The sequence below is a fragment of the Pseudoliparis swirei genome, chromosome 1 (assembly GCF_029220125.1).
Source record: "Pseudoliparis swirei isolate HS2019 ecotype Mariana Trench chromosome 1, NWPU_hadal_v1, whole genome shotgun sequence".
In the NCBI taxonomy this organism is placed as follows: domain Eukaryota; kingdom Metazoa; phylum Chordata; class Actinopteri; order Perciformes; family Liparidae; genus Pseudoliparis; species Pseudoliparis swirei.
The window spans coordinates 19,369,859-19,397,194 of NC_079388.1; the positions used below are offsets into that span (position 1 = coordinate 19,369,859).

Here is a 27,336-nt window from a genome sequence, read left to right on the forward strand (position 1 = left end):
CCATTTCCCCCTCTTCTTGTCTTTATTCTTCTGCATAGCTCAAATCCAGCAGATCCAAGGTGTTGGCCAAAGTAGTTAGGCCATTAGCCATCCTTTATATGGGACAATGTACATTTTAATTGTTCAACTGCTCACTGTAGACAGTGAATGTCTTTAAAGTATTTTAGTTGTCTATGGAAGCAAGGTAGATTCAACAGTAATTGTGCAGTTTGATAATGCACTACAGCATCATCTCCAGGCTAAATTGGCTGAGTATAACGTCAAAACGATGAAAAGGCTGATTTAACCCGCAAATACCATACATTTTGGAGGCACATTCAAGACTACTTGAGCTCTGCGTCCAGGCTGAAAAGGTTGAATTAAAGGCAGCCAACAACGCTGTTTCTCGGATAAAGAAACTGCTGTCCTCAATTCCCCCGGCTAAATGCACAGTCTTTGGCTGAATTACGCATGCCCAAGACAGCATGCACTGCAGCAGCACAAGGCCTACTTTCTTAGGGCTAAACTCCCCCTCTTTCACCGTTGTGTGGATGCCCAAGACTGCATGCACTATAGCAGCACTGGGCCTCAATCACATGGGCAAAGGTTACTGTCTTTTGCCGGCTAAAGGCGTTCAAAGTAGCAAGCAACTATGGCAGAATCGGGCCTCCGTCGTTAGGGCAAACCCAGTTAATTTAACCGGCCTGGAAGTGTCCATGTGGGCATAAATCTCTATTTTTTACTTGCACAACTTGGAATGTGGAAATCAAATGTTTTTAATAGCATTGTTATTTTCAATATTTTGAACAGTAAAGGCCTATTCCAGTTCAATGTAACACAATTAATATCACAGATAGCAAACTGACTCCCTCCCGGATGCGTCATAGGCTCCGGATCAGTGGCTAGATGTACAGTCACCCATATTCATTCAATTTGGATCCTTCCATAAAGCAGCTCATTTGGCCCGGATCAATTACTTTACATACCGACATATATTTACTATGCATCAATGGGGAAAAAAGAAATGCAATCGGAAATAATATCAAAAACAGTTTATTAAAAGGACATCAAATTATTTCTTGTACATGTATGAATCATATTTATTTATAATTAGTTCGAGACAATATATACACACATACATATAGAGTAAAAACTATAGCTCACATTAGAACACAAGAGCTACAACTAATACAACCATAAATACCGACCACCTAACCCAAATACCACAATTCTCCCAGAGAATAGGTCGCAGTGGCCTCAAGTGAATGGTGGAACTTCCAACTGAGAACTGGTGTGTGTGTATATATATAAATATATATTATATATTATAAATATAAATATATATTTTTAATTCTGTTCAGTGTGGGGGATGTCGACAGTAGCACGCCTCCTGGAGCTACCCCGGTTTGCTGCCAGGTTGAACACCTAATGGCATGCTTTAGAATCTGTTCATCAGTGGATGCATGTGTGGCATGATTCTTTCTGACGGCATCTGTAATCACACAAGCAGATACAAAATCTCATGAATCCTCAGTGCAACATAGAGCAGAAATGCAGTCTAAAATCTAGTAGCTGTCTGGCACTTAAGGTGTGCTATGCTATATTTAGAGTCAATATATCATATAACTATTATGTAAAGATATAGTCGAGTAACATTTACCCAAGTAGAGAATAAAGTTGCAATTCAAACATTTTATTTAGCACTGTTAAAAAAAGATCTGGGAAAGATGGTTATTCGTAAGTTTGAACACTACTCAAGACAGGAGGAAATCGAAAAGTACGATTAATATTTGATACTTTACAGAATGTTTGAAAAACATTTCCATCAAACATGGTATTGTCTAGTGTTAATTACATACAATAGATTTTAATCAGCTTTGCGTGAGATTCTTAAAACAAAAAAACTCACCACTCATTAGAATGTTGACGGGATCTTTGAGCCGTTGCTCAAAAGGTCCACTTCCTCCATTGTGGTACACGGAACGAACGGGTCTCTCACCTCTGTAATTGTCTCCAGCATGCCTAGGATTTGAACTGGAACAGCTATATAAAAAACCCATTAGAAAAACAGTTAAAAAATGTAACGATTAAGAGATTTTACATAAAATATGGAAATATCAAGTTTTATACAATCATAATAATCATATTCACTTGGATTCAATGTGACAGTGTGTATTGCATGTCTTGTATCCAATTAACAATTGTTAACATTGAAAAAAATTAAATGATTAAAAGGTTCAATTTGAATCCCATAGCCGTTTGAGGTGTTGCTCACCACAGCAGGCAATGGTGTCTGAACCACACGCCCCTCGCCAGGTGGGCGTGTCCCCCTAGCGTGTTCGCTGTCCTGCTGGTGATGGAGTACATGGAATAGTTAGGAGGAGGCAATGATTGGAGGGACAACTGTCCCGCTAGTGGTTGGACCCCTGTTTTGTGGGGGGAATTTTCATTTTCACTGTCTCCATCCGAGTCTCCATAGAAATGGCTAGAAAGAGATAGAAAAAAACTAATTGGTCATACTATAAAAATGAATGACAGACGCTTTATTTTATTAAGGTAAAAGTGTTCTAAAGAATAAAATGTATACACATTTACTCACACCGGCATTGGCTTCCTCTTTTTAGGAATTGCCTCCTCTTCTGACTGGAGATCTGATGTGTCTCAAGACATATTTCCACCAAGTAATTATCTAAAAATTAAGTCACATAAACACAATGAAAAAGTACAGAATTATAAACAGAACAATGTGATTAAAATGTTGTTTCCCCCAACATATATAACAAAGTGATTTTTTATATCCGTTTAAAACGGCCAATTAATACAATATTAATATAATACCGCATGATCCAATTACTCTGACGTCATGTGTCTGCCAGTCTGGTCCAGGTTGTTCGGCGCTTCTGACAGCCTTGTCCACCCTTTCGTCCCTCGGATAATTCGGCCAAAACGGTAGCAGTAGTGCCACAAAGCTGGTATAGCTTTGTGGCACTACTGCTACCGCTGAGTCAACAATTCTATGAAGTGGAACATCCTGAATTACAGAGGAAAGAAACAAACAGTGTCACTTGTCACAGAAATATAACCTTCTGTTCCAAGAACTTTGAAAAAAATAATATTTTGCAACTATTAAAGTTCTTAATAACCAGGAGTATGAAAATGTGTGTTTGACAACACGAGGTATACCGTAAAAAAAAGAGATTAAACGGCAATAATAGGCGTGTTATACACATTGAAGAGAATAAACTTTACTGAACAGTCAAAGTTGTATTCAGTTTCCCATCAATCACAGTGATGTAGTCAAAACATCTTGACGGACCCTCCGTCTAATGGTGGAGCTGGAGACAGGCCCATTCTTTCTGTTCATTTTATCTAAAACAAACCAAAATACAAACAATGTTTGAAATGCATCTTTTCTTTCAGGAAATATACAATATCTATTTGTTCTCAATTGTATTAATTTGTAGTGCTTATATAGCATGTCAAGTCATTTTTATAAAAACACTGTTACGGATGCGTGGTGTGGAGGACCCAAACGCAGCAGGAGTTTCACGAAAACTGAGTTTATTCTCAGTACAGGAACACGGACAACACCACACGGAACGAAAAAGACGATCTGACACCAGACAAACAGAAGGACACAGATTAAATACACAGGAACGAGACACAGGTGGAAACAATCAGGGCATGTCTGGAAACAATCAGGAAAGAAACAGACAAGCACAGGAGGGAAGAGCAGGAAACAGGAAACGAGACAGGGACTTCAACATAAAACAGGAAACACACAGATCCTAACAAACACTACGCTATTAAGATAGTATTTTAATGAATTAATACAAATCTGGTCATTATAAAGTTAAACAGGTTATACGGTTCCCTCTCAAATGTGTCTTTAAGTTGCTGTGAAAACATTTCCTTCCAAAGAATGTGTGCTTACCTGAATTGTAGAGATGGCGATCAACAGTGTTGTCACTTCTGTACAACTGTGAGGATGACATTGCAAATTCTAAGTTACGTGTTGAGAACTCAATACATGCAGAATTAAATTAAAACAGGTCTGTGCTGGCGCTCGCTATTAGCTCATGAGCTAGCGCTATTAGCTCATGAGCTCGCGCTCGTTATTAGCTCGCGGGCTGGCGGTTAGCTCGCTCAGCTTCCATCGCGCACCCTTGGGTTGGAGCTTAAGTAACCTAACCACTGACAATTCAGCGCTAGCTGCAGAAGATAGCTCCATGAGAACCACACATGGTAGTTAGCTGGACCAGCCCTGGCAGAGGGGACACGTGCAGTAGCAACATCAGCTTATACACCATCACCAACTGTGTGTGATTAAATACGATTTTTTCTTTTAAAACCGGGATGTTACGGTAATAACTTATTTACGTTGAAGTCTAACAATACCTCAAACTTCACAAAGCAATGTTAGCGGCAGCAAAAGAAGAGGGAACTCTTAAGAAAACGAGCCATAATTCGACAGTAGCAACACAATTCAACACTTACCTAACTCGTACTTCTGGCGCAAGAGCTGCAGTTTTGAAAATACCAGTTTGAAAAGTCGAAGGGCAACAACGTGGAGCATCCACCGCAGTTACAACGCTGTCTGATGGTGCGCGGATCCGGTGGCATGACCAAACCGAGTGCGACAGGAGGGCGGATAGGACCAACTGCTATCTGGGATGCTTCGCACTCCGCTCGTGGTGGTCATTGCCATTGTGACGGTCTTATTTCTAGTTGACACTAAATCCTATATGGCAAGTTTCTGCTGCACTGCTCTCTTGAGGTTGAAACTTTCAAGCATGTTACATGCATTTAGCTGGCGCTTTTATCCAAAAGCGACTTACAGTTAGAAGTTAGATGTCTCGCTCCGGGACACCGACACTGGACAAATACTCACGGTCGCCCTATAATGCTCCTATAAAGAACAAGTATCAAAACCTATTATTTCTTCTACTTTGTACTCTTTAAAAAAATGCAATATGTTTAATGTAATGACAAAAGTTAGCTACATTTAGATTCAGATTTACAGAGTTTGAATGTAAAAGTACACATTAATATAAATATAATATGATCTACCTTAAAATTACAAAGAAAATCGTTAAATTGTTAGTATGGACATAAACCTTCATATAAGGAGCTCCACCTTTAATTACAGGTAATAATTGTTGTTTTACATGAATTTGTATGTCATTTAAGAAAACGGTAAAAAGACTGTATTAATAATACAGTCATTTTTCTTTACAAAAATGGGAAAAAAATGTTATTTTGTATTATGAGCATAAAACTTAAATTAACAGTTGGGTTGTTAATTTAAAGATAATGTCTGTAATTTCACAGAGTTTTGTATGTAATTTAAAAAGAAAGAAAAATACTGTAAATATTTAGAGTTATTTTCCGTAAAATTAGGATCTTTTTTTACAGTGTAGAAAAGACTTAATGGTTTCTCCACCAACGTTTTCGTTTAATGAAATGTTAAAAGTGGTGTTTAAGAAATGACCCAACAGAACAGACGGAATACAGAGTGAAATGTAAAAGAGTATTAAGAGGAAGTAGCTTTTGTTTTGCCAATAATCTGAGTGAAAAGATTTATTATTCTTACCTCAAGCAGCTCCAGGTCATCCTCGTCGCTTTTGCTCGAAAATAAATTGTCTATAAAAACCTCCACCGTGGACTAAACACAAGTTAAAAAGAGTTCCTCATAGTCACAGACACACACACACACACACACACACAGCTCATTTCATCATGACGAATTGAAGGCTTTATTTTAGAATTGCTTCTAACGAAACCCAGAGATGTGGGAAGGGTTCACCGGCTGCAGCTTCAGGCGCATTCTGACACCCAGATTGCGCTGTTCTATAGTCACTGACAGCATGACACCTTACCTCAGAACTAAAACGTAATTTGCAATTACATTTGACTGAAACGTATTCCTCCCCAGATTAGGTTAGTATAAATACGTCTCTAATCACTCAATACCAAACTTCTGCACACTTCCATTTTAATTCTACATAGATTTAGTTGTTTTCTTTCTCTCAACCATAATTACAGCTGGAATTGTCTGGAAAAACCGTAATTTCTGCTAAACCTAAATGAAATGTTGCCTGTTACAACTAATTATATAAGAAGCACTAGGTGAAAACTCTCAGATCTGATCTGTAAAAGGAGAAAGAAGCCCTGGCTCTCAAAGGGTCTGGAGTCTCATTTATTAAACTTTGCACCGGATTCACGCAAAAGAAATTTGCCCATATACAAAAGGAGGACTCACACCCGCGCTCCACACGCACAACATTAACCACAAGTGGCCAGTGAAAAGCACTTCATGAATATAATTAGGGTTGGGTACCGGAAACCGGTGCCAATGTGGTACCGGCTCCAATATAACCGGTATTACCCGGACCGAAACGCAACGCATGAGCCGATTGAAATTGAAAAAAACTATTGTTGTGAACTTCTGTGGCGACTCCGCCCTGTCAGCAGGTTACGAGCCTCTCATATTTAAGTTTGAGAGCGGAGGCGTGGCCGTGTGTGACGGCGTGAACCCGTGTGGAGCACACCAGCGTCAGGCTGGGTGCGATGGGGAGGCCGTCACCGGTCCCCCTGAACACGTGGAGACCGATTATGACGAGCAGCCTGAACTCAGATTAGTACCGTAACGTTGATTGCAAGTCTTGCATTCATAAAAGTAGCCCAAGAAATAATAAATTATCCATTATAACCATGTTTAAGCTAGCTCGTAGCTAGCGCTAGCTACGAGCTACGAGCGTGACAGTCTGCTAGCAGATGTGTTGATGTACAGCGGTCCCGGCTGTATACCCGGTGTTACCGGGAATATAATGACGGAGGAATAAAGACCGTGGGGCGTCACTTTGTTTCAGTGTAACTCTCGCTGTCAGAAGCAAAACTGTATTTGTCACGTGTCATCTTCAGTCCCTCTGATTGGTTGTTCTCTTTGTCCATCAACACAGTGACAGGATTAACCCTTTAAGGTCTGCACATGACAATACAAATCACATCATATAATGGAGAACACATATTGTGTATGTTAACAGTCTGATATCCGTTGTGTGTCAGTGCTCCATGATAACGGCTTCTAGAGGGAATATGGCCAAAGAGGTTTTTAATGTCCTCATTGTGGGTTTTTAAAAAAAAGTATCGGTTTAGGCACCGTTTAGGCACCGGTATCATTTTAAAAGTACCGGTTTAGCACCGGTATCGGAAAAAACTCAAACGATACCCATCCCTAAATATAATATAACCTCCTTTAATCCTAATTATACCATTATGAAATTATGAATATAATCATTTAATTTGAGTTGACTTTCAATTAAAAACAGTACAGTAGTCTAACTTTATTTATTTAATTAGAATTTAATTTCACATAATGTCCAAATTGCATGATCGCAGTGTGTGGGAGGCGTCTCCCCCCGACGCGCTACGTCAGCAGTATCAGGCCTCATCACGGATGTTATAACGATACGCAGGGTGGTGGAGACCACCGACTGGCACCATCACTGTGGAGGCAATACACCTGACTGCCGTGGCCCTGTTGAGACTCCGCCCACTGTTGAGACTCCGCCCACTCCTCCTCTCTACCTCCATCTGCCTGATGGATCGTGGAATAAGCCTACTATGAACTATTACACACTCTGTCATATTCATTGAATGTGTTTTAACTCTAATGATTCCTTCTGGTCACATGACATCTATTGTTCTGTCCATCCTGGAGAGGGATCCTCCTCTGTTGCTCTCCTGAAGGGTTCTTCTCTTTTTTTTCTCCGTGAATGTTTATTTGGGAGTTGTTCCTGATCCGATGTGAGGTCAAAGGTCAGGGATGTCTATGTGTACAGATTGTAAAGCACTCTGAGACACATTTCTAATTTGTGAGAATGGGCTATACAAATAAACGGAATTGAATTGAACTATAAACATGAATACGGTGAGAGCGTTTTCTGGTCGGCCTCGTGGTCAGCGAGGGGAATTGTTCGACTGCAAGGTGTCTCCTTGCTTAAGGCGGGCCGCGTAGCTTCAGGCGCGAGGTTCGCGTCACCCTCGCCCCAAAGCTGGGGGCCCACACCGCCTCCCAGAAACCAGCGGGAGCCGGGTGAGATGCTTTGTGCTGGTTTGACAGGACAGGCGTTGACGAACTCCTGGGTGTCTTTCTCCAGAGTAGCCCACCAGAACCTCTGCTACCCTGCAACCTCTGTCTGTTCCCTGGTCTCACGTCTCCATGGACTTTGTTACCGGACGACCTCTGTCCAACAAACATACCAACGTCCTGACAGCGGTAGATCGGTTCAGCAAGGTGGCCCACTTTGTACCCTTGTCCAAGCTCCCCTCGGCCAAGGACACTGCTGAGCTGGTCCTGCAGGAGGTCTTCTGGCTTCGTGGTCTTCCAACGAACCTCTGAGGTCAGTTTAAGTCAATTCAATTCAATTCAGTTTATTTGTATAGCCCAATTTCACAAATTACAAATTTGTCTCAGAGTGCTTTACAATCTGTACACATAGACATCCCTGCCCCAAAACCTCACATCGGACCAGGAAAAACTCCCAAATAACCCTTCAGGGGGAAAAAAAGGGAAGAAACCTTCAGGAGAGAACAGAGGAGGATCCCTCTCCAGGATGGACAGATGCAATAGATGTCATGTGTACAGAAGGACAGATTTAGAGTTTAAATACATTCAATGAATGTGACAGAGTGTATGAATAGTTCATAGTAGGCATATTCCACGATGGAGACCTCCACGATCCATCAGGCAGATGGCGGTAGAGAGGAGGGGGCGGAGTCTCAACAGTGGGCGGAGTCTCAACAGGACAGTGGCGTAGTCAGGAGCAGGAATTCCACGACCCAGACCTCGATGATCCATCAGGCAGATAGATCTATGTCGTCTCATAGGGTCCGATGACCCCATGAGACGTGACGTCAAGGACTCCGCGGAGAAAGCAGAGTTAGTAACGTGGGAGTGAGAGATGAAAATTCATCCTTAAGGAGAGAAAAAAGAGGAGAGAGGTACTCAGTGCATCCTAAAACGTCCCCGGCAGCTATAAGCCTATAGCAGCATATCAAGGGGCTGGACCAGGTGAACCTGATTCAGCCCTAACTATAAGCTCTGTCAAAGAGGAAGGTCTTAAGTCTACTCTTAAACGAGGTGACTGTGTCTGCCTCCCGGACTGAAGGTGGAAGCTGGTTCCATAAAAGAGGAGCTTGATAACTAAAGGCTCTGGCTCCCATTCTACTTTTTAAGACTCTAGGAACTACAAGTAGTCCCGCATTTAGTGAGCGTAGCTCTCTAGTGGGACAATATGGTACTACAAGCTCCTTAAGATATGATGGTGCATCACCAATCAAGGCTTTGTAGGTTAAGAGAAGAATTTTAAAAGTGATTCTTGATTTTATGGGTAGCCAGTGCAGAGCAGCTAGTGCAGGAGTGATGTGATCTCTTTTCTTAGTTTTAGTGAGAACACAAGCTGCAGCATTCTGGATCAACTGGAGGGACCTAAGAGATTTATTAGAGCAGCCTGATAATAAGGAGTTGCAGTAATCCAGTCTCGAAGTAACGAACGCGTGAACCAATTTTTCTGCATCTTTTTGAGACAAGATGTGCCTAATTTTGAAATATTACGTAGATGAAAGAATGCAGTCCTTGAGATTTGCTTTACGTGGGAGTTAAAGGACAAGTCCCGATCAAAGATAACGCCAAGATTCTTTACAGTGGTGTTGGATGCCAGGGTGTTACGTACTCCCCCCGCCCTTCTTGTTGTCCTCTTGTTTTCTCTGCTGGGCAGGTGCAGTTGGCCCGCCTCTGGCTCCGCCTTCTCCAGGTGTTCCTAGTTGACACTCAGCCGAGCTTTGCGCGGGTGTTCACCGTTGCCAATCAGCCGAGTGTAAAGGAGAAGACTGAAGGAGAAGAGGGGGCTGCATTACTGGGGAGGGCTCCGCTGTGTCGGGGCGCTTTGGCCTTTTGTTGTGTTTCCTGGAGGACGTGTTGTATAGGTGGTTTTCGTGTCTTTGTTGGTCCCGTTAGGTTCTGTGGTGTGTTGGGCAGCGGAGGAAGACTCTGGGTTCGACGGCCGCTGGAGTGGCTGGTCCAAGTCCCCTCCGTCTTTTTGTTTCTTCTACCCGTTCTCCAGGGACATTGTTTGATTACGCGAATAAAGCTTTTTGTTCGCTGTAAAGGGCTTCGCGTTTTCTTATTTTATTTCATGTTGCGTCTCCCTCAAGAGCCACTACCGCAGAGTAGGGAGGCGGGACGTAACATATGGGGGCTCGTCCAAAGGCTGTCTCGGGCTGGTGAGTAGTGTGCTGGGAAAAGGCCCTTGACAGCGTATGTGTTTGTTTTATTGGCTGTATAGCGGAGAATTGCAGTAATGGATTTTGACTTGGAAGGGTTTGTTGAGGATCCAACTAGGGAGAAGTTGGATGCGTGTACCAAACAGGAGCTTGGTCAAATCGCAGGCAAATTCGAGGTTGTAGTCAAGAAACAGAGCAAGAAACAAGTTATTAAAGGACAGCTGTTGGCTGCGCTTATAGACCAGGAGGTATTATCGGAGGAGGAGATTCACGGTGATACAAACGTTGAGACAGAGGACTCTCAGACGTTGACCGACCATAAACTAGAGCTACTTAAGCTGAGGCTGAGAGAGAAGGAGAACGAGCATAATTTTAATTTGGAGATGAGGAAAATTGACGCGGAGGTACGTTTGAGGGAGCTGGAGGTGTCGTCTCGCCAGCCTCAGCAGATGGGGTCTGCGGAGACTGGCGATTTCGTAAGCAAATACATTCGGTTTGTCCCGGTATTTGACGAGATAGACGTTGATAGTTATTTTGTCCTGTTTGAGCGTGTTGCAACCACGTTTAAATGGCCGGTGAGCATGTGGCCGGTTATGCTGCAGTGCGTTCTGTCGGGTAAAGCGCGGGCGGTTTACGCTGCGTTATCTGAGGAGGTCAGTCGGAATTATGAGCAGATGAAAGCTGCTATTCTGCGCGCGTATGAGCTGGTGCCTGAGGCTTACCGTCAAAAGTTTCGTGATTTAAAAAAACAAGATTGCCAAGCGTATGTGGAATTCGCACGGGAAAAAGAGGTTCTGTTTGAACGGTGGTGCTCATCGGTGGGGATAAAAACTCTAGAGGATCTGAAAACCGTAGTGCTCATGGAGGAGTTCAAGAACTGTTTGCCTTACACAGTGGCCACATACCTCAATGAGCAAAAACCGCTTAAATTGTTTGATGCTGCGGTTTTGGCGGATAACTATGTGCTTACTCATAAGGCTGTCGGCAGTGACAGGACTCGGGCACAAACCGGGTTTGTGGACAATACAATCAGAGAAACCCCAGTCTTTGCTAAGGTGCCATGGCAGTCCAGCAGGCCAAGAGTTACTGAGGACAAATCAGGAGAGGTGAAGTGGGGATCTACGGATAGGCCGGTGTGTCATCACTGCAAGAAAAGAGGTCATGTTATGGCGAATTGCTATGTTTTGCAGGATAAAAAAAACAATGTGAAGACAGTAGCCTTTGTCAATACTTCTCGACCGGGACCACTCAATTCAGGATTGGAAGTGTTTGCTCCGTTTCTTATGCACGGAGTGGTGTCGTCGCTTGGGAAGAACAACGGGATTCCAGTGACAATTCTGAGGGATACAGCGGCATCACAATCTTTTATCGTGACTGGTGTGTTGCCCCTGTCGGAGGAGTCGGCTGTGAATTCCGGGGTTCTTGTGAGGGGCTTTGGAATGCAATATGTAGATTCACCGTTGCATCATATTTACCTCAAGTCAGATCTAGTTACAGGGCCGGTGATTGTCGGGGTTAGAACTTGTTTTCCTATTGAGGGGGTAGATTTGATCTTGGGGAATGACTTAGCCGGGGGCAGAGTACTCGTTAAACCGGAGGTGACTGCAGTTCCTATGGGGAATTGTTCGGATAAACTGGTCCGAGAGTTCCCTGATGTACGTTTCGCCTGTGCCGTTACCCGCGCCAAGTCCAAGTGTGAGGTTGAGGTTAGCAATGAGGTGGATCTGGCTGATAGTTTTATGACTATAGAACTGGATGTACCGTTTAATGACTCTCCCCTGCAGTGTGACGGGGTGAAGACGGATACGATAAGTCTCGGTACTGTGCCTGTGGCACGTCAGCAACTGGTGTGTGATCAAAAAGCGGATGCGGAGATATCATTGTTGTTGGACAATGCGGTATCAGAAGGTGTCGTTGGCTCTCGGGGGTACTTTGTCGAAAACGGGGTGCTCATGCGTAAATGGACACCGCTGGCTGCGTCACCAGATGATGATTGGAGGGTGAAAATACAAGTGGTGGTCCCGGCTAAGTACCGCCGTGACATCTTAAGTTTGGCTCATGATCATCAGCTTGCTGGCCACCTGGGTGTTAATAAAACGTATGACCGAGTGCTGCGCCACTTCTTCTGGCCTGGTCTAAAGAGGGATGTAGTGCAATACTGTAAAACCTGCCATGTGTGCCAGGTTGTAGGGAAGCCCAATCAGACGATTCCGCCTGCACCACTGTATCCTATCCCGGCTATAGGTGAACCTTTTGAGCGGGTGATCATGGACTGTGTGGGCCCTTTTCCACGTAGTAAATCCGGGAATAAATTTCTTCTCACCATCATGTGCGCGGCAACACGGTTTCCCGAAGCCATACCGTTGCGTAACATCACTGCTCCGAGTGTGGGCAAAGCCCTGGTGAAGTTTTTTTCCGTGTTTGGGTTGCCAAAGGTAATTCAAACGGACCAAGGATCTAATTTCATGTCGCGTGTCTTTGCTCAGACTCTCAAACAGCTCGCCATCAGTCATGTCCACTCGAGTCCATATCACCCTGAGTCACAGGGGGCGCTTGAGCGTTTTCATCAGACGCTTAAATCAATGTTACGTGCGTACTGTTTGGAATCCGATAAGGAGTGGGATGAGGGAGTGCATTTGATGTTGTTCGCAGTAAGAGAGGTGGTGCAGGAGTCGCTGGGGTTTAGCCCGTCTGAGCTGGTTTTTGCTCATAATGTACGTGGTCCCCTGAAGCTGTTGAAGGAAAAGTGGCTGGGTGTGGCCGAGCCACTTAATTTGCTGGATTATGTGAGTGGGTTTCGGTTCAGGATGCGCCGTGCGTGCGAGCTGGCACAGGAAAATCTGGTTGTTGCTCAGAGGGAAATGAAGAGTTGGTATGACAAACGGGCTAAGGACAGAGGTGCTCTGGGCCGATTAAAATTACTTCGGTTTTGTCTGAGTTTAACATCAAGAAGTTGCAGGTCATCCATGTTTTTATGTCTTTAAGACATGCTTGAATTTTACAGAGTTGGTTGCTCTCCTCTGGTTTTATCGATAAATATAGTTGAGTATCATCTGCATAACAATGAAAGTTTATGGAGTGTTTCCTGATAATATTGCCCAAAGGAAGCATGTATAAGGTAAATAAAATTGGTCCAAGCACAGAACCTTGTGGAACTCCGTGATTAACGTTGGTGATTATCGAGGCGTCATCGTTTACAAATACAAACTGAGATCGATCTGATAAATAGGATTTAAACCAAATTAGTGCCGTGCCTGAAATGCCAATCGACTGCTCCAGTCTCTGTAACAGGATGTCATGGTCAATGGTGTCGAATGCAGCACTAAGGTCTAACAAGACCAGGACAGAGAGGAGTCCTCTATCTGCTGCCATTAAGAGGTCATTTGTAATTTTCACCAGTGCCGTCTCGGTGCTGTGGTGTTTTCTAAATCCTGATTGAAATTTCTCAAATAAACTATTATGATGTAGAAAGTCGCACAACTGATTTGCGACCACTTTCTCAAGGATCTTGGAGAGGAAAGGGAGGTTAGAGATCGGTCTGTAGTTAGCAACACCTCTGGATCCAGAGTGGGCTTCTTCAGGAGAGGTTTAATAACAGCCACCTTGAAGGAGTGTGGTACGTGGCCTGTTAGCAGAGACACATTGATAATATCTAATAGAGAGCCGCCAATTAAAGGCAAAACGTCTTTAAGCAGCCTCGTCGGGATGGGGTCCAAGAGACAGGTAGACGTGTTCGAAGTAGAAACCGTTGAAGATAATTGGTCACGGTTGATGGGAGAAAAGCCCTCCAAATATACACCAGGTCATACAGCGGTTTCCAAGGCCATTCCACTTGAGGACAGATTGGCACTGGTTAAGGGCAAGAGATTATTAATCTTGTCCCTAATAGTTACAATCTTTTCATTAAAGAAGTTCATGAAGTCATTACCACTGAGGTCTATAGGAATGTGACTCTCTGTCAGCCTGGCTACAGTGCTGAAGAGAAACCTGTGGTTGTTTTTATTTTTCTCTATTACTGATGAGTAATAGGCTGCTCTGGCATTACAGAGGGCCTTCTTATAAGTTTTAAGACTATCTCGCCAAACTAAGCGGGATTCTTCGAGATTAGTTGAACGCCATATGCGTTCAAGCTTTCGTGACGTTTGCTTCAGTTTGCGGGTCTGAGGGTTATACCAGGGAGCAAACCTCCTCTTCCTCACTGTCTTCTTCTTCAGAGGGGCTATCGAGTCCAGTGTCATTCTCAGAGAGCCTGTGGCACTGTCAACAAGATGATCAATCTGGGACGGACTAAAGTTAGACCAGGAGTCCTCTGTTATATTGAGACGTGGTATCGAATCAAATACAGAAGGAATCGCTTCTTTAAATTTAGCTACAGCACTGTCAGTTAGACATCTGGTGTAGAAACTTTTGACAGCTGTGTAGAAACTTTCGACAGCTGGATACTGGACTTCCTGTCGGGCCGCCGCCAGGTGGTGAGGATGGGCGGTACCACCTCAGAGCCGCTGACCCTCAACACGGGAGCCCCTCAGGGATGCGTGTTGAGCCCTCTCCTCTACTCCCTGTACACCCACGACTGCACGGCCATGCACAGCTCCAACGTCATCATCAAGTTTGCTGACGACACAACAGTGTTGGGGCTGATCACCGACGACGACGAGACAGCCTACAGGGAGGAGGTTGGATCACTGGTACAGTGGGGCCAGGAGAACAGCCTCGTCCTCAACGTCAAGAAGACCAAGGAGCTGATCGTGGACTACAGGAAGCGGAGAGGAGAGCACACCCCATCTCCATAGACGGAGTTGCAGTAGAGGGTCAGCAGCTTCAAGTTCCTCGGCGTGCACATCTCCGAGGACCTCACATGGACCACGCACACCACTCACGTGGTGAAAAGGGCCCAACAACGCCTGTATTTCCTTAGGCGACTGAGGAAATTCAACATGGCCCCCGCATCCTCAGAACATTCTACACCAGTACCATCGAGAGTGTTCTGACAGGTTGCATCACCGTCTGGTACGGGAACTGCACCGCCCTGGAGCGTAGGGCACTACAGAGGGTGGTGCGGTCGGCACAGTACATCGTTGGAGGTGAGCTTCCTCCATCCTGGACATATACACCAAGCGGTGCGTGGCCAGGGCCAAACGGATGCTGAAAGACAATAACCACCCGCCACAAACTGTTCACCCTTCTACCGTCAGGCAGGCGATACCGCAGTATCAAGTGCCGCACAAACAGACTGAGGGACAGCTTCTTCAGTCAGGCCATCAGGCTGCTGAACAAGGACTGAGACCCTCATTAACACTACACACCAGAACATATTCTGTGAATATCTATGGCCATGGTGTATATTTTATTACATTGTTTATATATATATATATTGTATATATATATTGTATGTATATACATATATATATATATATAGTCTCAAAAAAGTGTATATTTTATTACATTGTTTTATATATATATATTGTCATGATGTATATTCTATTACACTGTTTTATATATATATTGTTAATACTTTCTTCTTTTTTGTGTGTGGATATTGTATAGTTTATTCTCATTCTTATTCTTTTTTTAGTCTGCTACTGCTGTCGGGTGTTTTGCACATAAGAATTTCACGAACCGATTATACTTGTATAAAAGGGGATGTGACAATAAAAACTTGAAACTTGAAACTTGAAGACTAACGGAGTACACTCCGGTAGTATAAATTCAAAAGTTATGAGGTTGTGGTCTGACAGAAGAGGATTCTGTGGGAAGACCTTCAAATGCTCAATGTCAACGCCATAAGTAAGAACAAGATCAAGCGTGTGGCCAAAGCTGTGAGTGGGTTTCTGTACTCTCTGGCAGAAGCCAATCGAGTCCAACAATGAGATGAAGTCAGTATTCTGGACACTCATTGGGGCCACAGCCAGCCTGTCATCTGGAATCCACCCACAGTCCAATGGCCAGACTGAGCGCAAGAAGCAGGAGATGGAGCTGCCTCTCAGGTGTTTGGTCCCTGAGCATCCAGCGTCCTTGTCCAAGCTGCTCTTGAGGGTTAATTATGCCCACAACACCCTGACCAGGGTTTCAACCTCCACTGTTTTCGGCCCTGGAGAAGAAGGTGTTTTGCCTCTCGGCCCAGGCTGAGGCCAGAGTTGCGCTCCTCCTCTCGGCCAACCGGCGACCAACCGGCGTCGCTCCAAGGCCCCCATCTACCAGGTAGGTATGGCTATCGGCCCGGGACCTCCCCTTGCAGGTAGGGTGTAAGAAGTTGGCACCCAGATTCATAAGACTGTTTGAGATCCTGAAGGTCATCAGTCCTGCAGCGGTGAGGCTCAAGCTGCCCCGGCCCATGAGGATCCACCTTTCATGCCACGTCTCCAGAGTGAAGCCGTTTCGGGAGTGTCCACTGGCTCCTGCTGTCCAGCCTCCGCTGCCACGGCGCGTCCTCGATGGAGGTCTGACCGAGGCTACTGCAGCTGGTCGACTGGGAGGTCTACGATCCAGAGGAAAGATCCTGGGTTCCGGCTCGACACGTTCTAGATGCCGCTCCCATCAGGGAGTTTCACCGCCGATGAGGAGCGGATGGATATTACAGAATCAAATACCAAGAAGCCTTCAAGTGAAACCTTTTTAAGCTCCCTTGTTTATATTTAACTCATTTTGTGTTACATTGCACAGCGTAAATAAGTGAATTCTGGGTGGGAAAAAAGTGAAATTTCGACAAAGGACAGAGCATCGATTGTCTCTGAACTGAAAGCCAAGAAGAAACAATGTTTGCTCTGTGATTCAATGGGTTCAACCACCGATATAACCTCCGCTCCAATATATTGGGTTTATTTGGATTGAGCTAAAGTGGGGCTTGGCATTGTCCTTGTGGAGATGAGCGTGGTTAGCATTTCAGCTGCAGGTGTGGGATGACATCTGATAGGAGTGACAGAAGTTATGCAAGCTGATGACTTCACAATCAATATGCCTCGGAGAGTAAGCTGCTTGCCAAAACGGGTTCCACAGCCTATCATACCCAAAACAATTAAAGAATGATGACTAAATATAACCGTCTACCGTGGCGATCATAACAACCGATGTTTTTGTGCGGGGTGCCAAGTTGTTGGAGACGACAGCCGTAGAGACGTCTCCCAACTCTCCAGTATAATGGGATTATATTATGTTATTAACAGCAGTGTCTTCTTTCAGAAAGATCAAGACCTGGTTCCTGAAGATAATTCACAGGCCTTGCTGTGAGCAGTTTCGTGTAGAAGCTAACGGAGCTATGGCCGATTTCAACTCACACCCAATCAATTGATTCTACATCCATGAATAGCACGACAAAGAATATGATTTTGGGCTGAACTGTCCCTTTATCAGTGAAATGTGCAGAGCAACAAACAAGACGTACGGAAGAATACCATGAGGAAAACTCAGGAAAGTGCTCCAGCAAATCAAAGAATAGGCAAAAGTTATGACATCGATTTAATACATTGAATCCAATGTACCATAACCCAAACAGTTTTTATGTAAACATGAATACATTTTGTTATCCATAACTTTTAGTCTTCTTCAGTTATAAGAACATTATTGTCACATCATGGTATAAACATATATATATATATACTAGGGCTGTGAAACGATTAAAAATTTTAATCAGGTTAATCACAGGTTTCTGTGGATTAATCATGATTAATCCCATATATACATTCAGGGTTTTTCCTGGGTCAAAATGGGTCTTCGGTGCTCCCAAAAAAATTGTTTGCGCGCTATGCGCGCACCGTCTGTTCTTTAACTGAGTGATCAGCAGCTGGCCGCTCGGTCCATTCGCGCACCTCAGAGTTGCGTATTGATCAGACAAGAAGACACGCTTATCAACTCCAGTGTTTCCCCTCCTATTATAACAGGGGGAATCTCCACCCGTCACCCTGTAATTTTCGTCATTCTGCGCATGCGTTAAATGCGTAAAATAAAAAAAACTAGTTAAACCTGTAATTTAATTAACTGAGTTAACGCGTTATTTTTCACAGCACTAATATATATATATATATATATATATCATATAAATAGTATAGAGATCTTTACCGTCAGTAAAACAGGCAAGCAATCCATCACTATTTTAAAATAAAAATGGCTATGTCATGTAAAAAATGACAATTGTCTATATGAACTATGTCGCTTCATGGACTTCTACAACCAAGAACCTTCTTAAAGCCATTTTTCATGAAGTCATAAACACAGTGAAAAGACGTTGTAAACATTTCTGGAAACAATCGATGTTTTGTAAAAAGTTCTCGTGTTCAAATTTAAATTCATTTTCTTTTTTTCCCTTGCCTGGAAATCAATTCAATTCCATGTACATGTATACGCTAGTACATATACATCTGCCATCTTCAATGTATTTTGTTTCTTTCAATAAAAAATTAAATTAAATAAAAATAAAAAAAGCTCACACACACACACACACACACACATGTACACATGTACAGATGCATTTTTCTTTCTTTCTTTTTTCTTTTTCTCAATACTCTGACTTTATGATGTTGTGTCCACTGTTTCGTCGTCTAGGTGTTATGTCTATGTATTGTCTTTTGTCTTATCATTTAAAAAAGAAAAGAAAAGAAAAGAAAATTAAGCGAAACATCACCAGCCCTTATAGAACTTGATTATTTGATGCTGAGAAAGCTCCTTGATCATTGCATACTCTAAAAGTCCAGGATGCACTCCACTTCTAAACCGCCCTCTTATGAGATGTTCCCAGTAATGACTCCAGTTCCCATTACTGTCCGCTCCAAAGCCGAACGCATGGACCTGGAAGACGAAGGTAAACGCGTTTAGAAACAGGAAATGTGGTAAAAGCGTTCCTAAAATCACAATAAATAACACAAGATTTCGTCCTTTTGTCATTCTTGAGTGTGTTACGACATTCTTTCAATTTTAAAATAAAACCTACCTCGTCACAAATATGCAGAGCAAGAATCAAAGCCAGGAAGCCAGTGGATGGATAACGGCCCTTCCTATTAAGCCACACGTCATGAACATACCGCATAAAAGCTGGATTCAGGACCATCACCTGATAGGATTTGAAACATATTTTTAAGAACCATAACCTTTTTGAGCCAAGAAAGTTTCTTGACAAAAGCATTCAGAAGAATACTCACCAAGTCCGTGTTGGCCTTGAGTAGTCTTTCTTTATATGAGCTGTTGAAATTAGCATAAAAAATGTCAAACACAACAGAATATTATTGACATTTTTTTGGTCAATAAATTAATGAACCAGGCATCCTGAAATTTGAAAATGAAAATGACTGCTCACACTTTTGTGTTGAGGACATTTTTAAGCCACTGAAGATCCCATATCTTAAATGCAAACAGCACCAGACGCGTGGTGTTATCTAAATCCATAGAACTCCCTGGATACATGATATGGTGAGTTGTTCTGGTCCCAACATCCGCCTCAAGGCCTTTGATATGAGCTCTGTTCATTCTAAAAAAGTACAAAGGGATATATGTCATATTTCATGTCACCCAACAAAAAAAAGCACACATTTTTAATTTTAGTTTCTGAGGATAAAAAAGACATTCATGTTCGTCCCGCTGTCTCAATCCATTCCTCGTACCTTATGACGACATCCTGTAAATCTATGAGGGGTCCGTAATGCGATCTCCTCAAATTAATAGAATTCCCCACCACAGCACAAGTCCTGCAGCGGTCGGGGCTGGCTGCTTCCACTTCAGGGTTTTTCGGGAACATCTGAAACATCTCTTTCACGATCTGGTTGTAGGAACTGAAGTCGGTATTGTTCGGCCGTAAGCGCTGTCAGGGACACACACATCGCTTTCATTAGACCGCAGCAGTTGTACGAAATAAACAAATTGACCGTCACTGTCCCCGCAGTGATTTTATGTCAGAAGAGGGGTTTTTTGAATCGTGAAATGACTTGTTTTTTTTGGTCCTCGCCAGTCGGGGGCCCTGGTGGGTCGACGGCCCGCTCGGCCGAGTACGCTTCATCGTTTGTTGCGTGACGCTGAGTTCCTTTCGCCAGTAGGTGGCGCAAGGAGAATTTGAACGTGCATTGTTTTTCTCTCCGTGAAATCTAGACGTCATGTAGAGGAGGTGAACACGGGTCTCTGGGTCACAGATGCTTATCATGTCGCAGATGAAAGGAACTGATGTCTTTACCGACAAAGGAGACAACATGTTGCTCTAAATAGAATACATCATGATCTAAAACTTGTCTTTTTTAATGTTTTCTTTATGTGTTCCTATGACAAATTAGAATGTTTATTCATGTTAAGGCCTTGACTGGCACCCTGCATGATTATTTTTGGAAGGATTGGATCAGTTAAAACAGGCGAGAACATAACAGAATACAGAACGTGGGCGTTTCCAAGGACCAGATATATTCATATCATCAGAAGTTGGCTAAACATCTGAACATATGCGTATCGCATTTTGCTTTTTAAATATGAATGTTCCGATTAATCGTCACAAACCACAACCGAGGGGGACGGGTGTTTCAACATTGTTGGGGAACAGTAAAAAAAAAAAAATCAAGACAAAACCAGTTCCTCCTCCATTAGCGTGACGTCACCAGAGCTTCCCTGAACAAGTTCAGAGATTATATTATATTTTTTCTTCTTCTTAGTCTCTTCTTGGACACAGGCCCAAACCTTTTATCTTCAAATATGATATATCTTGTCAGATACATGCACTGGAGCAGAACGGATGATATTTCCTGCTTAAGTCGAGTGGTGTTTTAAGCACATCACAAACTGAATAAACCTCCTTAGTGACATTCCACCACTGATGGAACTCTCTCATCTCTGTCAACAATATCTTGAATCGCTTCCCTTGAGGAATATGTACCTGTCCTCTGTGCAATGACAATGGATTGACTCCAATTGAATCCAATCCATTGGACTCAGAATGAGATCACCTCGGCCAGAACATGTGGTGTAGAGGCCAGGACTGTCATACATGTTGGATGTGATGGTATTTGAGCTGCACGTTGAGAGACCGGTCACAACTTACCCTCCACCAGTTGAAATGATTCTCTGAGAGAGTGTGGTTTTGTGACAAAAACGGTGGTTCATTTTTGCTCAAACGCTCCACCAACGACGGCTCGTCTTCAAGTAAACATCGGTCACAGGCGCAGGGTCTTCCCTCTCCAGGCGGGAAGTACGATGGGATTTCTCCCCTCCAAAACACACAGATGCCCGTCACACACAGCAGGAGAATGAACACGCCCACTTTGGATGTGAGACACCTGAAGCGAAGCGATCTGTAGACAAAGGATGTCGACAGAGACGAGAGAGTTCCATCAGTGGTGGAACGTCAGGAAGTGACTTTATTCAGTTTGTGATATGCTTAATACACCACTCGACATATATCGATATGTATCTGACAAGATAAATTATATTTGAGGATAAAAGGTTTGGACATGTTGTCCAAGTCTGCTTGTCTAGATTTGTTTTCTTCCCATCCCTAACCATGTTGAAACACCCGTCACCCCTTGTTGTTGTTTGTGTGTTTTCTGCGTTTCGTGTCAACAATCCATGAAGACATTCACATTAAAAAAAGCTACATTTTATGTTTAGATTTTTAGCCAACCTCTGTCATTATATGAATATATCTGGTCCTTCAAAGATAAGTTTGAACGTTGTAAAAAAAAAAACGTAATGGTATCTCCATATATAACCACCAAAATAATTACGTTTTTGTTTAATGAAAGCATTAAATGTACTGTTCAAGAAATTTATTATATATCAACAAATCATCTTAGTGAGAAGATTAAATATTCTTACCGTAGGCAGCTCCAGGTCATCCTCGTCACCTCCTTTGCTCGTGACCGTGAAAATAAAAGAAGGGTAAATAAACTGAATATAAAAACCCCTGTGTACTAACCACAAGTTTAAAAGTGTTCCTCGTATGTAGACTCTTAAAGGTGAACTGAATCTGTTGTACCCATTTACCATTTAACCCCCCCCCCCCCTCCACCTGTTCTTGTGAGGAATTTTAAGGTGTGGATGGCGAGTTGCACTCGTTCTAAAACAAATTGTCATCTCATATAGAGAGATAGAAAAGATTCACAGGCAGCAACTTCACAGGCACAGAGTCTCACACTCAATACTGTTATGACACAGATTGTCAAGGATTTTTCTTTTGTTACAACTAATTATATAAGAAATACTGAGCAAAAACTGTGAGATCTTATTATGGCAAATATCTCTGCAATGATGAGTAACAGAAAAAAGGGGATTAAGAGCACTGGCTCCATGAGGGTCTCATTTATTAAACACTAAATGCACCGGATCAAAAGGAGGAAATGCACGTAAAGGATCAAAGAAATATTCTAATTTAGAAAACCTTGCGTGTATCTCTAATCTTCTAATATCATCTATTCAATTCAATTCAATTCAGTTTATTTGTATAGCCCAATTTGCTATTGGTTGACAACTATGTTCTAAATGAATATTGCTAAGAAGGCAAACGTGAGTCCATGGCCACAGTTTAACGCCACTCCTCCTTGAGAAGTCACTCCTGAAATAAATGATAAAGAGCAACATGCCTGTACTTTGGTGTAAATGTTACGCGCTGTGCATGCGTGACAGGCAAGATTCTTGGCGACGGGCCACATCATTATTTTATCTGATTTGACATGTGTGCCAGATAGCAACCGATTCCGGGGCGGAGCCGCCCTCAGGTCGCTAGATCCGCCCTATTGTCGCTAGATCCGCCCTCAGGTCGCTAGATCCGCCCTACTGTCGCACTCGGTTTGGTCATGTGATCCGGATCCGCCCGCATCCGCATCCGGTTCACACAGCGGTGTTCGTTGCCCCAGGCGGATGTTCTAAATCGTTGCTCCTCCTACTTCTGCGCCTCGACTTTCCAAACTGGTATTTTCAAACCTGCAGACGTCGACAGTAGCACGCCTCCTGGAGCCACCCCGGTCTGCTGCCAGGTTGAACCACCGAATGGCGTGCTGAAGGACCTGGTCGTCAGTGGACGCATGTATCGAGTGATTCTTTCTGACGGCATCTGTAATCACACAAGCAGATACAAAATCACATGAATACTCAGTGCAACATAAATCAGACATGCAGTCTAAAATCTAGTGGCTGTCTGGCACTTAATGTGTGCTATGCTATACATAGAGCTAATATATCATTTAACTATTATGTAAAGATATAGTCGAGTAACATTTACCTAAGTAGAGAATAAAGTTGCAATTCAAACATTTTATTTAGAAACATGGTTATTCGTAAGTTTGAACACAAAGACTTCTGGGTGAATTAAAATTGTTTTCATTATATATGAGTTACTTACGCAGGAGCAAAGTCTTGGACGTCATTAGATTGAAAGATTTTTTGCCATTAATCCCTTTCCAATTTATGGACTTGCCAACATCATCAGTGAACATGCGTGCGAGGATGTTCCACGTTGCACGTTTTACATCATGTCCTCCGATTGTTCCCAGGGAGGAAATCTAAAATGGATAGAAAAAGTACTATTAATATTTGATATTGTTTTAAAAAACATTACCATCAAACAGGGTATTATCTAGTGTTAATGACATACAATAGATTTTATTTAGCTTTGCGTGAGATTCTTAAAAGAAAAAAAAACTCACCACACTCTTCTTTATTATAGCGTTGGCTGGATCTTTGAGCTGTTGCTCAAACACGTCCACTTCCTCCATTGTGGTCAAGGGAAACGGGTCTCTCCACTCCACTTCTTGACCAGACATTTGCGTCACGCTGGGGCGAACAAAGCTGTCAACTTTGCCAGTTAATTGCTGGACCTGCTGTGTAAGCGTCTCCAGCATGGCCAGCATTTAAACTTGAGCAGCTATAAAAAACATTAGAATAACATTTAAAAAAGGTAACAATTAAGAGATTTTACATCAAATATGGAAACATCAAGTGTTATACAACTCCATTAATCCAATCGTAATAATCATATTCACTTGGATTCAATGTGACAGTGTGTATTGCATGTCTCGTATCCAATTTACCATCGTTAACATTGTAAGAAGTGAAATGATTAAAAAGGTTCAATTTGAATCTCATAGCCGTTTGAGTTGTTGCTCACCACAGCAGGCGATGGCGTCTGAACCACACCTCGCCGCTCGCCAGGTTGGTGTGTACCCTGCATGGCTTGTTCGCTGTCCTGCTGGTGATGAAGTCCGTGGTGGAGGAGGGGCAATAGGTGGAGGAGGGGCAACTGTCCCGCTAGTGGTTGGACCCCTGTTTTTTTGGGGGGGCCGATTTTCAGTCTCGCTGTCTGCATCGAGTCCCCATAGAAATGGCTAGAAATGGAGTTAGGATTTTTTGTAATTATTTGTCATACTATAACATTGAATGACAGACACTTTATTTTATTAAGGTAAAAGAGTTCTAAAGAATAAAATGTATACACATTTACTCACACAGGCATTGGCTTTCTCCTTTTAGGAATTGCCTCCTCTTCTGAATGGAGGTCGGATGTGTCACAGGCAGGCACGTGCACAGACATTTCGGGGGGCAGGTGCTCAAACCAAAAAAAAGGGCACCCAATGCCAAAAAAAATTCTGACAGAGTTGAAGCATTAGCAGCAATACACTGATGAAGCTGTCCTTGGCCTGCATTTCCTCTGGGCAGCATCAGACCACTAGCTTACATTTTCTTTATGAATAAAGATGAATTATGATATAGCAACAACAGTACAAGCGTTCTGATTGGCTAATGGGTCTTCATGCCAGCCACGTATTGCCCTCCTCGCTGGTCTGATACGGATCCGTATTGCCCTCTTACGTCATTTTCAAAATGAGCGATATTGATAGACATCAACAGCCAAGAGCAGTGGTCCTCAAACTAAGGCCCGCGGGCCGGATACGGCCCACCTCCACATTTGGCCCGGCCCTCTGAACAATACCAAAGAGGCCTTATGATTTTTTTTCAGTCTGGCCACGCAAATCCTAGACTAGCCCCTGTTAAATAGAACGAATAAGAACTCTCGCTCTCTCTCTTCTCTCTCCTCGCTCCCTCTCTTTCTCTCTTTTCTCTCTCCTCTCTCTCTCTTCTCTCTCTCCCTCTCTCTATTCTCCAAACATAACTAACGTCAGTAAACAGCTGGACAAGGCTTTGAAATCACGGATTTCGTGAGTTTTTGATTATTTATTTTTTTAGGAAACGTCGGACCAGTTTTGACGTCATGTTTTCAGCAGCGCTAATGTTGTGGTTGATTTATCACAAAACAACGTCATGATCTGTTTGTCTGGTGCTGCGGGTCAGAGGAGAAGGAGGTGCACCCGTTTTGTGGCGCGAGGAGCACTGCGCGGAGGAGGAAGTGGAGGAGGAGGAGGGAGGAGCGCGGCGGGGGGAGGGGGGGGGCTCGTGAGCGCCGCAGAGGGGGTCGGGGAGAAATTCTCACAATAACTCAAATAAATGCCCCGTCGGATATTAAAACACATTTGGGGGGACTTGATGACAGAGAGAGTAACTTTTATTCTTAAATACGGATGAATGAAAAAAATGTGTCTCCAGGAAAAAGGGCACTTTTCTCATCCAGGGCAAAGGGGCTGGTGCTTGAGCACCACTAGGGCTCTATCTGTGCACGTGCCTGGTCACAGGACATGTATTTTTGTAACCATCGCCTTGCCACCAAGTAATCATCTAAAAATTAAGTCAAAACACAATGAAAAAGTACAGAATTATGACCAGAACAATGTGATTAAAATGTTGTTTCCCCCCCCATATGTAACATAAGGTAAATGTTTTTTTATATTCGTTTCAACTGCTAATTATGAGAATATTAATATAATTAGCATACCGCATGATCTAATTATTCTGACATCATGTGTCTGCCAGTCAGGTTGAGGTTCTTCGGCACTTCGGACCGCCTTGTCCACCCTTTCGTCCCTCGGGTAACTTGGCCAAACGCAGCCACCACCACCACCAGCTTTGTGGCACGACTGCGACTGTTTTGCTGTCTAAGAATTCAATCAAATGGAACATCCTGAATTACAGAGGAAAGAAACAAACAGTGTCATCAGTCACAGAAATATAACTCTGTTCCAAGAACTTCTGAAAATAATTTATCAACTAGAAAACAATTTAGCAACGATTAAAGTTCTCTATAACCAGGAGTATGACTATTAGCATTTGGAAAACATGAGAATAGGGAAAACATGAGAATAGGTCTCAGTCGCCTCAAGTGAACACTGCCAGTTGTGCTGCTTGGTGGAACTTCCAACTGAGAACTGTAAAGGCGAACTGTGTACCTGGAAACTTCTATGACTTTGAGCTAAAAGAGCGCTCCTCGTTATTAGCTCGCGAGCTAGCGCTCCTCGTTATTAGCTCGCGAGCTAGCGCTCCTCGTTATTACATTGCCCAGCTTCAATCGCTGCAGAAGATATAGCTATAACCCTAACCCTAACCGAGCTAGTTCGAAAACTAGCCATAATTCGACAGTAGCAACACAATTCAACACTTACCTAAGTAGTACGTCTGGATGTTTGCATACGTGCAAAGGAGGAAATAAGATTCAGATTCATGAAATGCAAATGCACCCCAGCTCCCCGTGTCCAGCTCCAGTTCCCCGTGTCCCGTCGCCGGCTCCAGCTCCCCGTGTCCCGTCGTCGGTTCCAGTTCCCCGTGTCCAGCTCCAGTTCCCCGTGTCCCGTCGCCGGCTCCAGCTCCCCGTGTCCCGTCGCCGGCTCCAGTTCCCCGTGCCCCGTCGCCGGCTCCAGTTCCCCGTGTCCCGTCGTCGGTTCCAGTTCCCCATGTCCCGTCGCCGGCTCCAACTCCCGTGTCCGTCGCTGCTCCAACTCCCCGTGTCCCGTCGTCGGTTCCAGTTCCCCGTGCCCCGTCGCCGGCTCCAGTTCCCCGTGTCCCGTCGTCGGTTCCAGTTCCCCATGTCCCGTCGCCGGCTCCAACTCCCCGTGTCCCGTCGCCGGCTCCAACTCCCCGTGTCCCGTCGTCGGTTCCAGTTCCCCATGTCCCGTCGCCGGCTCCAACTCCCCGTGTCCCGTCGCCGGCTCCAACTCCCCGTGTCCCGTCGTCGGTTCCAGTTCCCCGTGTCCCGTCGCCGGCTCCAACTCCCCGTGTCCCGTCGCC

The 27,336-nt window shown here is 43.7% G+C and overlaps 1 protein-coding gene and 4 long non-coding RNA genes across 5 annotated transcripts; all 5 read right to left on the reverse strand.

The window, feature by feature from the left end:
* Positions 1-1,016: 1,016 nt before the first annotated feature.
* Positions 1,017-1,960, reverse strand: LOC130204731 (uncharacterized). Its single transcript, XR_008833782.1, has 2 exons — positions 1,889-1,960; positions 1,017-1,471 (listed from the first exon to the last, which is right to left on the reverse strand). It is a non-coding gene; the product is annotated as an uncharacterized LOC130204731 (long non-coding RNA).
* A 360-nt stretch (positions 1,961-2,320) lies between these two features.
* On the reverse strand, positions 2,321-2,956 carry LOC130204435 (uncharacterized). Its single transcript, XR_008833666.1, has 3 exons — positions 2,818-2,956; positions 2,579-2,668; positions 2,321-2,464 (listed from the first exon to the last, which is right to left on the reverse strand). It is a non-coding gene; the product is annotated as an uncharacterized LOC130204435 (long non-coding RNA).
* Positions 2,957-2,983: 27 nt separating this feature from the next.
* LOC130204649 (uncharacterized) lies at positions 2,984-4,042 on the reverse strand. Its single transcript, XR_008833753.1, has 3 exons — positions 3,914-4,042; positions 3,234-3,348; positions 2,984-3,010 (listed from the first exon to the last, which is right to left on the reverse strand). It is a non-coding gene; the product is annotated as an uncharacterized LOC130204649 (long non-coding RNA).
* Positions 4,043-16,335: 12,293 nt separating this feature from the next.
* On the reverse strand, positions 16,336-22,115 carry LOC130198257 (CMP-N-acetylneuraminate-beta-galactosamide-alpha-2,3-sialyltransferase 1-like). Its single transcript, XM_056421396.1, has 8 exons — positions 22,045-22,115; positions 21,272-21,521; positions 19,857-20,053; positions 19,553-19,723; positions 19,398-19,437; positions 19,190-19,309; positions 18,941-19,047; positions 16,336-16,744 (listed from the first exon to the last, which is right to left on the reverse strand). Exons 1-8 carry the CDS (start codon positions 22,062-22,064, stop codon positions 16,336-16,338), a joined length of 1,314 nt encoding a protein of 437 aa, XP_056277371.1. The 5' UTR covers positions 22,065-22,115.
* Positions 22,116-23,883: 1,768 nt separating this feature from the next.
* On the reverse strand, positions 23,884-24,731 carry LOC130204781 (uncharacterized). Its single transcript, XR_008833802.1, has 3 exons — positions 24,669-24,731; positions 24,332-24,548; positions 23,884-23,909 (listed from the first exon to the last, which is right to left on the reverse strand). It is a non-coding gene; the product is annotated as an uncharacterized LOC130204781 (long non-coding RNA).
* Positions 24,732-27,336: the final 2,605 nt, after the last annotated feature.

What these genes read in the sequence shown, in the direction of transcription:
- LOC130198257 (XM_056421396.1), bottom strand. Translation starts at nt 22,064, where the DNA reads ATGACCTGGAGCTGCCTACG. An exon ending in AATGTCCTCAACACAAAAGT is followed by an intron (nt 19,438 to 19,552) that starts GTGAGCAGTCAT and finishes TAATTTCAACAG; the next exon opens with CTCATATAAAGAAAGACTAC. An exon ending in CTCTGCATATTTGTGACGAG is followed by an intron (nt 19,048 to 19,189) that starts GTAGGTTTTATT and finishes TTCGTCTTCCAG; the next exon opens with GTCCATGCGTTCGGCTTTGG.